Genomic DNA, 12958 nt, shown 5'->3' with positions numbered 1-12958 from the left:
CCCAGACGTTTCCAGGCCTTATTCTCTAGCTTTCCTGAAGAGTCTGTGGGCCACCCAGTCTCCTCTCAAAAAGTTTCTTTGCTATTTACATCAGCCAGGTTCTGTTTCTGTTGCTTATAAGAACCATGAAAACACCACAGCCCTGGATGACGTCTCCTAGCTCAGGAGACACAGGCGCCAGCGGTCTCCACGCCAACCAACATCTGGGAAAAACTCAACTGTAAAGAGCAAGGGCGGGGTAAAGGGGGCACAAGGCTGCATCTGCAGGGTCCTCTGCCCTCAGAGAACCTGAAGTAGAGAAGGAAAGACTGCATGCTCTGCGTTCACAAAACAGTGCATTGCTAGAGCAGAGGAATAAACAAAAGTCCCTTCCATCACACAAGACAAAAGGAATTAAGGAGGTTATATTTGAGCTGGTTTCTAAGAATGGGCATTAGGACAAGCAGGAAAGGAGGGACAGGGATAATAGGAATAAAAACAGTGAAATAAAATACAATGGAAGAAAGAGGAAGGTGTGTTCAGTGAACAAAAGCGGGGTCTCACCTGGGTGGACAGAGGTGGAAAGTGGAAATGAAGGAATAGGTTGAGAACATAGCATTTTCTTTCACACACATTCACATATTTACAAACACACATGCACAGACCTGCCCATATAGAGAAACATGCACATACATATAAGGTATATGTGTATATGTACTTGTATGTGTGTGTGTATGTGTGTGTATATATATAATGTGTGTGTGTGTGTGTGTGTATATATATATATATATATATATATATAAAATTCACAGCACTTCAGTCGAGAAAGTCCTTAAAAGAGTTCAGCTTTATCTGAATTCTCTGCCAGATCATCAGCAGTTCTCACAAAAGCATCCTGCGTCTTGCTTTACTCATAGAGGATACAGAGTCATTTACGGCTCTAAAGGTATCAGCCATTCATCTTCACAGTCTCCGAAATAGTAAGACTCACAGGCTGGGGATGCCAGAGCAGCCACTCAGCAAACATCTGCTGAAGGAGTTTCATTAAAAAAGCTGCTGCATCATGCACCCTGAGGGCCCTGAGATGCATTTCTCAAGACTCTATGAATATGCCTCTTTGAGTTCCCATGGGCACAGCTTGCCCACATCACCAGCTTCGAAGCTGCAGTCTCCTTCAGTGCTCAAGAGAAAGGCGCCTCAGCCAAAGAGGAAAGCACGAACCTGCCTGAGCTGCCTAGTTGCCAGGCCCACCCACGGAGGCAGAAAGCAGAGTGTAGAAAACAGAGTTTACCAGCTAGCTTCATCTAGGACTAAAAATGATACCCCAGAACATAGATCACAGAAGCTTCTAGGCAAGTATCAAACCACTTTGTATATGCCCACAGAAGTCCAAGCAGCAAGGAGAGAATGACCTTGTATTGGATTTCTTTGTTGGGGGTAAGATTTCCAACCCAAAAACAGCACAGCCAGTGACCAAGCTCTGATCTTTTGTTTTGAGTACATGTCATCAATAACTAGATCTGAGCTGGAGGGCCTTCTAAACATAAAATATATTTCTGCAGCTTGAAAAGAAAAAAAAAGGCTGTTAGGGGCTGGTTTGAATTAGGTAGAGTGGAGACAGGAATTTGCCTGAAATCCCTGCCTCTCCTCTGCCCTTGGGCAGTGATTCACTGCCTGGCTGAGACAAGATAGAACACCTGGTTGACCCTGGTCCATGCCCTGCAGCCTGGCTGGGTGACAATGGACTGGGCAGAGGTGATGGGCAGATCCCAGGAGGGCTGCTGAGGATGACTTTGAATATCATTATCTATCTCCCATGGCTCAAGAAATCTGACTATCTCTGAAGATTCTGTCTAGGGATCATTACAAGCATGATTCTATAGCCTGTGTGACCAGCAGTGGTGCGGGTCCCTTACGTGTTACTACCATTAAAGGCACAATTATGCCTTGAAAGCTAGAGGTGCAATTCAATCTCTATAATGGTGTTAATGGCTCAAGCAACCTTGAAGCAGCCATCATATTTTAAAAGATCATTCTGAATTGTTTTATGTCTGAAATTGCTCTGTAAAATCATGTTAATTTTTCATCTTCAGTTGGGAATATATTTAATGCCAAGAAGATGGCTTTCTTCTGGCCACACTGCACAAAAAGGGACAGTTTCATTTAGGATTTCATCTGCCGACAGGATCATTCTGGAGAACTAAACTCCACTGAACGAAGCTGAGCTCAGCCGTCTACGTCTTGGTTCCATTTGTTTCTAAGGAAGAGTCCAAAGTAAAGAGCAGGGTAGAGGATATGGCCCAGTCCAGAGCGCTCTGGGATTTGTTTAGATTGGCATCACTTTCTCCAAGAGGAAAAGAGAAAAAAAGATGAACTGTGGTCCTGCCCATGTGAACAAGTAGACAGGTCCCATCCTTGGCACTCCCACTGCCCCCTGGCTGTCCACACTATGGCCAATATGTGATACATTGTGTTCTAATTATCTCATTATTTGTCTGTTCCCCAAATGAACTGTGAACCCCTTGAGGGAGGGGCTGCATCTGATTCACCTTAGTACCCCCAGTAACTATCAGAACAGTTAATGAATGGGGTACTGCCTCCACTGACTCTTAAGGATGGATAACAGGTAAACCAGGGAAAGGAGACATTAGGTATCCAACCACAAAGAACACACATAGGAAAAATGTTTCAGAGACAGTTAGTTGGAATCTCTTTAATCACCAACCAAGCTCCTTAAATAGTGACTTAGAACATTTCAGAAGTGCAATTGGTATTCATGTTATTTTCCAATAAAAACAACGACAGCTAAAATGCACTGTGCACTTTCTGTATGGTACTGCTGTACTAAGGGCTACACATACATCATTTCATATCCTCTCACTAACCCTCTGAGGGAGGCAGTATCATTATCCCTATTTCACAAATAGGGAAACTGAGGTTCAGAAAGGCAAAGTTGCTTGCTTCAGATCACACAGCCTACAAGAGGAAGAACAGGACTTAAACCCATAGTCCTTGCTCTTGACTACTGAGCTCTTGTGTATGATCTGGAAACTGGATGCTGTGATAGAAACTGGCCCCTGATATCTTTGAAACCTTGATGGGAAACAATGTGGCACATTTTTTACTTTGAAGATCCTATGACTTTCTGGCTTATTTTTCTAGGAAGATAGTTCTTTGTTTAGAAGGTTTTTAGGTATGACCAAGCAGAGCAAACTACTACTCAATAACAATAGGATAAAGATGCTGAAAACAACTTAAACCCTTTATAAACGTCATCCCATTCAGCCCTCACAACCACCCCCATGAGGTAGATATGATTATTATTCACATTGTAAGATGAGAAAATTCAGACCTAAAAAGATGGGGTGATATGCCCAAGGTCACAGCCAGAAAGAAGTAGAACACACTGTCTGACCAGAGTCCATCCGATGTCAGAGTCCAGTCCTTGGCTACTATAATCCCAACTGGAATCAGCAGACGGGAACTTTGGGAAAAATAAACTCTAGAGTTTATGTGAAGACTGGATTTGAGGCACACAAACCTAGAAATAAGGAATTCTGTTAAGGTCCATGTTCCTTCCTACTCTGAGAAAAGACTGCAGCTGTTTCCATTGCACCCCTAGGAGCTCTCCAGTCCTTAAATGCCATTCCACAAATTGGAAGAAGAAAACAAAGGTACCACATCAGGGGTCAGCAGACTATAGCCCGCAGGTTACATCCAGCCATCTATTTTTGTAGATAAATTTTACTGGAACACAGTCATGCCCACGATTTACATTTGGCTGCTTTTGTGCCTGAACAGCAGAGCTGAGTCGTTGCAACACAGAATTTATAGCTGGTAAAGCCTAAGATATTTACTATCTGGTCCTTTATAGAAACTGCCAACCCCTGGACTACATGTTAGAGAGCCTGATGTAAACAACCAGCCAGAGAAACAGCAAGCCCAGAAGCTCCAGGCAGAACAGGTACATGCTTCACCTCTCCAGTTGATACCTGACACACTCAGCTTTTAACTGTGCTTTTCAAAAAAACGAAACAAAACAAAACTATATCCCAAACCAGTCAGCCCCTGCTTCTCAACCCCCTGACTCTTCACCTTCTAAAAGGAGCAGTGGCTGGGAGTCTTACCTTTGTTGTACATGTTCGTTGGTACTTGGACGTCACTTAGACTGATGTTGACAGGCAAATTATTAAAATGGTCATTTGGGGCTAAGATGAATTCCTTTCCCAGCTCCAAAAAATTCCCGTCTTTGTCCCTTTCATTTATCAGCACAGCATTGAAGTATTCATACTGAAAGACAAAGTCAACAAACATTACATGTGGCTTAAGGAAGAGGGCTGTGAACTCACTTAGACCTGGGCACAGGCCATGTGCCATCCCCTACACTGTGGACTCTGATCTGCTCACATAATCTTTTTATGTCTTATGTACTGTCCATGGCTGCTTTTGCATAGGTGAGATAGCATTATATAAATATTTTCCAATGTCACTAAATATTCCTAGAAAACATAAATGTCAAGGGGCAACACAGTACTTCCTTATGTGCATATAGAGAAAACTGCCCTAAAAATGTTTTAATTCTTTAAATGTTGAAGAGAGACCCTGACTTTATGCAGCCTATATCAAGTTAAAGGAGGCTGAAAATCAACAACAACAACAAAATAACAGGTAAATATATGTCAGATCATCATGCTTGCTCTGGAAAAATAATACAGCAGGGTAAGGGGATTAGCAGCTTCAGAAGGACTGTGTGTTTACACATGGCATTTGAGAAGGTCTCACTGCAATGGCAACACTCCCATAGAGATTAAACGAGGGGAGAAATCCAGTGGTGTGAGCATCAGGGAAGCATCCAAGAAAGAACAGCAAGGGGAAAGCCCTCAAATGGGAGTGTGCTGGCATGATTTACAAATGTATATCATCATCATCTCACTTATACAGAAGGCTTACTTTGTGTCAGAAATTACTCTAAGTGCTTTTCATGTGTTAACTCCTTTGATTCACCTAACAATGTTATGAGGTGGATTTTATGAATATTCCTACTTCACAAATGAGGACACTTAGGAATAGAGAATTTATGCATCCTGCAAAAAATTACACAGCTGATAAGGAGAGCCAGAATTCAAATACAGGCAATCTATCTTGAGTCTGTGCTTAAATCTACTGCATAAGATGGCCGATGGCAGGTGTGGGTGGAATTAACAGAGCAGAACCTTAAAATAACTACAATTAATATGCTCCAGAGGCTACTGGAAAAAGTGGATAACATGCAACAACAGATGGGTAATATAAGCAGGGAGGTGGATATTCTATGAAAGAATCAATGTGAAATGCTAGAAATCAAAAACATAATAACAGAAATGAAGAATACCTTTGCTGGTTCATTAGTAGACTGGACACAGTGAAGGAAAGAATCATAGAGGATGAAGATGTGTCAAAAGAAACTCCCCAAAAAGAAACACAAAAAGAAGAGAAAATAAAAAGGGAACAGAATATCCAAGAATTGTGAGACAATCACAAAAGGTGTAACATATGTATAATGGGATACCAGACTGAGAAGAATGGAAACTGAAATATTTGAAATAATAATGGCTGAGTATTTTCCAAAATTAATGACAAAAATCAAGCTACAGATCAAGGAAGTTCAGAGAATACTGAACGCAATTAATATTACAAAGATTTACATCTACACATATTGTATTCAAACTGTATAAAATCAAAGAAAAAGAGACAATCTTGAAAGAAACCAGAAAGGGCCGGGCGCGGTGGCTCACACCTGTAATCCCAGCACTTTGGGAGGCCGAGGCGGGCGGATCACAAGGTCAGGAGATCGAGACCACGGTGAAACCCCATCTCTACTAAAAATACAAAAAAATTAGCCAGGCGTGGTGGCGGGCGCCTGTCGTCCCAGCTACTCAGGAGGCTGAGGCAGGAGAATGGTGTGAACCCAAGAAGCAGAGCTTGCAGTGAGCCGAGATCGCGCCACTGCACTCCAGCCTGGGTGACAGAGCAAGACTCCATCTCAAAAAAAAAAAAAAAGAAACCAGAAAGAGGGTGGGATAGTCTTACCTGTAGGGGAACAGGGATAATGATTACATCAGACTTCTCTTCAGAAGCCATGCAGGCAAGAAGAGAATGGAGTGAAACACTTAAAAAGTGTTCAAAGAAAGAACCATCGACCTAGAATTCTGTATCCCATGAAACTACCCTTCACAAGTAAAGGAGAAATAAAGACCTTCTCAGGCAAACAAAAATGAAGGAATCTGTTGCCAGTAGACTTGCGTTGCAAGAATTGTTAGAAGTTCTTAAGAAAGAAGGAAAATGATATAGTTTAGAAATTGTCATCTGCAATAAGAAAGGAAGAATGTTTGGCCAGGCACAGTGGCTCCCACTTGTAATCCCAGAACTCTGGGAAACCAAGGCAGGAGGATTGCTTGAGCCCAGGAGTTCGAGACCAGCCTGGGCAACATGGTAAAACTCTGTCTCCACAAAAAAAAAAAAAAAAAAAAATTCGTCGGGCAAATTAGTCGGGCGTGGCGGCACCCACCTGTAGTCCCAGCTACTTAGCAGGCTGAACCAGGAGGATCACCAGAGCCTGAGTCATGATTGTTGTGCCAGTGCCCTCTAGCCTGGGTGACAGAGTGAGACGTGTCTTATAAAAAAAAAAATGTATTAGAGCAGGAATAAATGAAGGTAGATATTTTGTTATTCTTAACTAATCTAACATATAACAGCTTGTTCAAAATAATAATAGTAATACATTACTGTCTACGGACAAGTGAAATGAATAATAGCAGTGTTATAAGAAACTGGAGGGAGGAACATGGAATACTCTGTACTATGATTTGAATGTGTTCCCTCCAAAATTCAGGTGTTCCAATGTGACCATAGTAAGTGGTGTGGTCATTAAGAGATGAATAGGCCATGAGGGCTCCTCCCTCATGAATAGGATTAGATATCCTTATAAAAGGGATTGAGACAGAAGGTCTGTCCCTTTTGCCATTCTGTCTTCTACCAGGTGAGGAAACAACACTCTTCCCTTCAAGAGGATACAGTATCAGTGCACCATATTGGAAGCAGAGCAGCCCACACCAGACACCAAACACGCCAGCACCTTGATCTTGGGCTTTCCAGCATCCAGAATTGTGAGAAAATAAATTTCTTTTCTTTATAAATTAAGAAGAATTTATAAAGTCTCAGCTATTCTGTTGTAGCAGCACAAATGGGCCAAGACACTCAGTTATAAGATACCTGCACTACACATGAAGTAGTGTACGGTTATTTGAAGTGAACTTAAATAAGTTGTAAATGCATACTGCAAACTTTAAGGCAACTACTGAAATAACTGTAAAAGGAAGCATAATTTATATGCTAAGAGAGGAGAGAAAATTAAGTCACATAATATGTTCAATTAAAACTAGAGAAGGCAGAAAAAGAGTAGAAGAAAGAAAAGTAAGAGAGAGAAGGAAGGAAGGAAGGAAGGAAGGAAGGAAGGAAGGAAGGAAGGCAGGCAGGCAGGCAGGCAGGAAGGAGAGACAGCGCGCGAGCGAGAGACCTGGGGTAGTGAATAGAAAACTGTTACAAATATGGTACGTATAAATCCAACTACATCAATAATCACCTTGAATGTGCATGGTATAAATACATCAATCAAAAGACAGAGGCTGTCAGAGTAGATTAAAATACAAGACCTAACTATATTTTGTCCATAAGAAGCCCACTTTAAACATAAAGACACAGACATATCAAAAGTAAAGAGATGAAGAAAGATATACCATGCTAACATTAATCAAAAGAAAGTGAGGGTAGTTGGTTTAATTTCAGACAAAAAAGACTTCAGAGCAGGGAAAATGATCAAGGAATAAGATGGGCAGGCATTATTTAATGATAAAGAGGTCAATGCTCTAAGAAGACAAAGCAATCCTTAATGCAGTATGCATCTAACAGCAGAGTGTTAAAATACATGAAACAAAGACTGATATGACTGCAAGGAGAAACAGACGAACTAGCTATCATAGTTAAAGACTTATATGCCCCTGTATCAGTAATTGACAGACTCAGGAGACAAAACATTGGTAAGAATATAGTTGAAATGAACAACACCATCAATTGGATCTAATTTACATTTACAGAATACTTCATCCAACAAGAGCAGAATACACATTCTTCTTAAGCATGTAAAGATGCTTGCTTGGAACATTCAAGATAGACCACATTAGGGGCCCTAAAACACATCTTCACAAACTTAAAAGAATGGAAATCATACAGTGTCTGCTCTCAGACTACAGTGAAATTAAACTAGAAATCAATAACAAAAAAACATAGCTGAAAAAAAATCCCAAAATATTTGGAGATTAGACAACAACATACTTTCAAAAGAATTCCCAAGATATTTTTCTAAAAATTAAAATGAAAATACAGCCTATCAAAAGGTGTGGGATGTAGCAAAAGCAAAGCTTACAGGTAAATTTATAGCACTGAACACATGTATCAGAAGAGAAAAGAAGATCTAGAAGCAATCATTTAAGCTTCTACTTTAGGAAACTAGAAAAAGAAGAGCATATCAAATCTAAAGTAAGCAGAAAAAATGTATATTTTTTATTTTGCAAAGCAGAAACCAATGAAATTAAAAACAGAAAATCAGTAGAATCAATGAAACCAAAAGTTTGTTCTTTTTAGAGATTATTGTAGTACAACGACTCAAATAAAAATTAACAAAGGGTACATAAGGCAAAGTCCTGATGAATTCAGGTGCAAGCTTCCAAGAGTTCTGCCCCAGTGCAATCACACAGATTATACTTAATTCTTCTAATAATGAGTTGTAATAAAACATTGGAAGTGGTATCTAACAGAGACTCAGCACTCAGGATTTTACTGGGGGTTGGTCCTGTAGCAATACTACTTTCAAACTTAACCTAGTTAACAATTATGGAATTCCATACCTAACAACTGCAGAGTGCACATTCTTTTCTAGATCATATATTGGGCCATCAAATGAGTCTCAATAACTTTAAAATGACTGAAATCCACATATTACGTTCTCTGATAATAATGGGCTAAATTTAGAAATCAATGTATGACATTGATATGAAAAATATCACTGATATCTATATTTTAATAAAAGATGATACCTGGAAATGGCCTAAAGATGTGGATATTAAACAAAATGCTTATTAATAATACATATGTCAAGGAAAAAAATGACATGGGAAATTGGAAAATGTTTTGAAATTAATCATAATGAAAACAACATACAATATTTGTGAGATGCAGCTAAAGTAGAGCTTAGAGAAAAAGTTACACATTTAAAAGCTTATAATATAAAAAGAAAAAAATTTCAAGATAGTCTAACCTTAAGATTCTACCTTAACAAGGTATTAAAAAGATGAATAAATGAAACTCAAAAGAAGGAATAAAGTAATAGAGGTAAGTACAGAAATTTAAAACAAAACAAGTAACAGGGAAAAATAATAATACCAAAATTTGGTTCTTTAAAATAATTAACAAAATTATGAAATTCTAGTTAGACTGATTAAGAAAAAAAGTAAGAGAGCAGAAAATACCAGTATCTGGGATGAAAGAAGAAACATTACTCTAGATCTTGCAGACAATGAAAGGATAAAGGAATATTACAAACAACTTTATGCCAATAAGTTCAATAATGTAGGTTAAATGTCAAACTCCTTGGGAAACAGAAATTATTAAAACAGACACAAGAAGAAATACAAAATATAACTGGTCCTAGAAATATTTCACTATTAATAGCCATGATAAAACTAACAAATAACTCTAGGTTTACATGCCTTAACTGATGGATTCTATCAAATATATGAGAAAAAATAAAAACAATCTTTATATAGACTCTTTTGGAAAATTAGAGGAGAGAAAACTTCCCATCTAATTTAATGAGGGTAGCCTAACCTTGACACCAAACCAAACAAGAACATTAAAAAAAAAAGAAAAAGAGGCCGGGCGCGGTGGCTCAAGCCTGTAATCCCAGCACTTTGGGAGGCCGAGACGGGCGGATTACAAGGTCAGGAGATCGAGACCATCCTGGCTAACACGGTGAAACCCCGTCTCTACTAAAAAATATAAAAAAACTAGCCGGGCGAGGTGGCGGCCGCTAGTAGTCCCAGCTACTCGGGAGGCTGAGGCAGGAGAATGGCGTAAACCCGGGAGGCGGAGCTTGCAGTGAGCTGAGATCCAGCCACTACACTCCAGCCTGGGCGACAGAGCGAGACTCCGTCTCAAAAAAAAAAAAAAAAGAAAGAAAAAGAAAAAAACTGTACACCAATATCCCTCATAAGCCTAGATATAAAAATCTTAACAAAATTTTAAATCAAATCCACCTATAAATAAAAGGATAATACATCACGACCAAATGGTATTAATCCCAGGAATTCCAGGTTGGTTTAATACTTGATTAATCAACATAATTCACCACATCAACAGAACAAAGAAGAAAAATCATACCATCAAATAGATAAGGAAAAAGCATGTGATAGAATTCAATTTTGTTCATCATAAAAACCCTCAGGAAATTTGAAATAAAGAAAAATATCTTCAACCTAATGAAAAGCATTTACAAAAAAACCTGTATCTGACATTATACTGATAATGAAGCACTGAACGTTTTCTCCCTAAGATCAGGAACAAGGCAAGGTTGTCTTACCACTTCTATTCAACACTGTAATGGTGGTCCTGGCAAATACTGTAAGACAAATAAATAAATAAAAGCCATAGGTATTGAAAACGGAAAAAACCTATCTCTGCTTTTCTATATAGATTTTGTCTATATAGAAAATCCTAAGGAATTCACATAATATAACTTAAAAGAGAGTTAACAAGTTCACAGTATACAAAATAAATACACAAAATCCATTTTATTTCAACATACTAACATAAAACAGTTGGAAATTGAAGTTGAAAATAATAGCATTTATGATAGCATAGAATAACATAGGTATAAATTAAACTACAATAGGTGTATATTAAACTATGCGCAATGCCTGTATACTACAAAGTACTAAAACCCACAAAATATTTCTGTTTGAACTTAAAGAAGACTTATATAAATGGAGAGAGATAGCTTGCTCAAAAATTGGAGAATTCTATTTTATGATGCAAGTTCTTCCCAAAGTGATCTATAAATTCAGTGAAATCCCAATCAAAATATATATGACTTTTTAATAGAAATTGAAAAGCTGATTTTAAATTTTACATATAAATAAAACAAACCTCGATTTTCAAAAGAATTTTTAAAAAGAAGAAAAAAGCCCAAGGACTCACATTTTCTGATTTTAGGCCTTCCTCTAAATCAAATTAATCAAAGTAGTATGGTATTAGCATTAGAATAGACAAACAGATCACTGAAACAAAGGAGAGTCCAGAAATAAAGCTGCACATACACAGTCAATGGACATCCAATAAAGGTGCTTAGGTAATTCAGTGGGGATAGTATTTTCAACAAACTGTGCTGAAACAAATGACTAAAAACTACATTCTCTAACTCACATCATACACATATGAATTTGAGATGGATGATAGACTTAAATGTAAAAACTAAATCTGTAATATTTCTAGAACAAAAGGAAAGTATACTTTCATGGCCTCCAGGAAGGCACTGATTTCTTGGGCTACATAGAAGGTACTTACCATTTTAAAAATGGATAATTTGGAATTTATGAAAACTCAAAACTTCTGTTCATCAAATTCACCAGTAATAAAACAAAATGAAAGCCACTGTTCAGGAAAAACTATTCGTAATATACACACCTGAAAAATGACCTGTGCCAAAATATGTAAAAAACTCCTGTAACTCAACTGAAAATATTAATCACAATATGGGCAAAAGATTTGAACAGACATTTTACAAAGGAAAGTATGTGAATGGTCAATCTGCAGACCAACATGTGCTTAATGCCATTAGTCATCAGGGAAATACAAAATAAAATTCCAATCAGATGCCATTTTATACCCACTAGAAGTGCTAACATTAAACATTCTGGTAATATTGAACATTGCCAAGGATGTGGAGCAACCAAAAATCTCATATATTGCTTGTGGAAATATAAAATGGTATGAACACTTTGGAAAAACATTTTGCAGCTTCTTATAAAGTTAAACATATATCTACCACATGACCCAGCAATTCCACTCCTAGGTATTTACCTAAGGGAAATGAGAACATATGCCCACAAAAATATTTGTGGGAATATTCATGGAAACCCCATTCATAATAGCTCCAAACTAGAAATAATCCAAATATCCATTAACAGGTAAAAGAATTAACAAATCTGTGATATATTCATGTAACGGATTACTACTTAACAACCACTTACTGATATATTCAAAAGATAAATGAATCTCACAAACACTCTGAGTAAAAGAAACCAGAGACAAAAGAATACATATGCATGATTCCATACATATGAAGTTCTAATACAGGCAAAATTATCTTCAATAGTGATGGCACTCAGGAGTTGCTTCTGGGAGGGAGAGAGAGAGTCAACTAGAGAGGTACACAAGAGAGCTTCCTGGCGTCCTGGAAATTTCCCTATCTGGTTGATTGTTTGTCTGTTTGTTTGTTTTGAGATGGAGTCTCACTCTGTCACCCAGGCTGGAATGCAGTGGCCTGATCTTGGCTCACTGAATCCTCTGCCTCCTGGGTTCAAGTGATTCTCCTGCCTTACCCTCCCAAGTGACTGGGATTACAAGTGTGCGCCACCACGCCCTGCTAATTTTTGTATTTTTAGTAGAGATGGGGTTTCACCATGTTGGCTAGGCTGGTTTTGAACTCTTGGCCTCAAGTGATCTGCCCTCCTCGGCCTCCCAAAATGCTGGGATTACAGGTGTGAGCTACTGCACCTGGCCAAATTTCCCTATCTCAGTGATGCATGGGTTACTCAGGTGTATTCATTTGTCAGTACTCACTGAATTGCATGCTAAAGAATTGTGCATTTTTCCATATAGAAATTCA

General features: G+C 38.4%; 1 protein-coding gene across 2 annotated transcripts in view; it reads right to left on the bottom strand.

The window, feature by feature from the left end:
* CACNA2D3 (calcium voltage-gated channel auxiliary subunit alpha2delta 3) overlaps positions 1-12958 on the bottom strand; it is a 753656-nt gene that overhangs the window by 574350 nt on the left and 166348 nt on the right. For both annotated transcript variants that reach the window (XM_017852939.1, XM_017852941.1), the window contains exon 3: positions 4107-4269. In XM_017852939.1, coding sequence (XP_017708428.1) covers positions 4107-4269 — 163 coding nt within the window. The remainder of the gene's footprint in view (positions 1-4106; positions 4270-12958) is intronic.

Source organism: Rhinopithecus bieti, unplaced genomic scaffold, assembly GCF_001698545.2.
Source record: "Rhinopithecus bieti isolate Rb0 unplaced genomic scaffold, ASM169854v2 scaffold_35730, whole genome shotgun sequence".
Classification (NCBI taxonomy): Eukaryota; Metazoa; Chordata; class Mammalia; order Primates; family Cercopithecidae; genus Rhinopithecus; species Rhinopithecus bieti.
The sequence above is the reverse complement of the archived record's forward strand: the minus strand, read 5'-3'. Positions and strand labels throughout refer to the sequence as shown.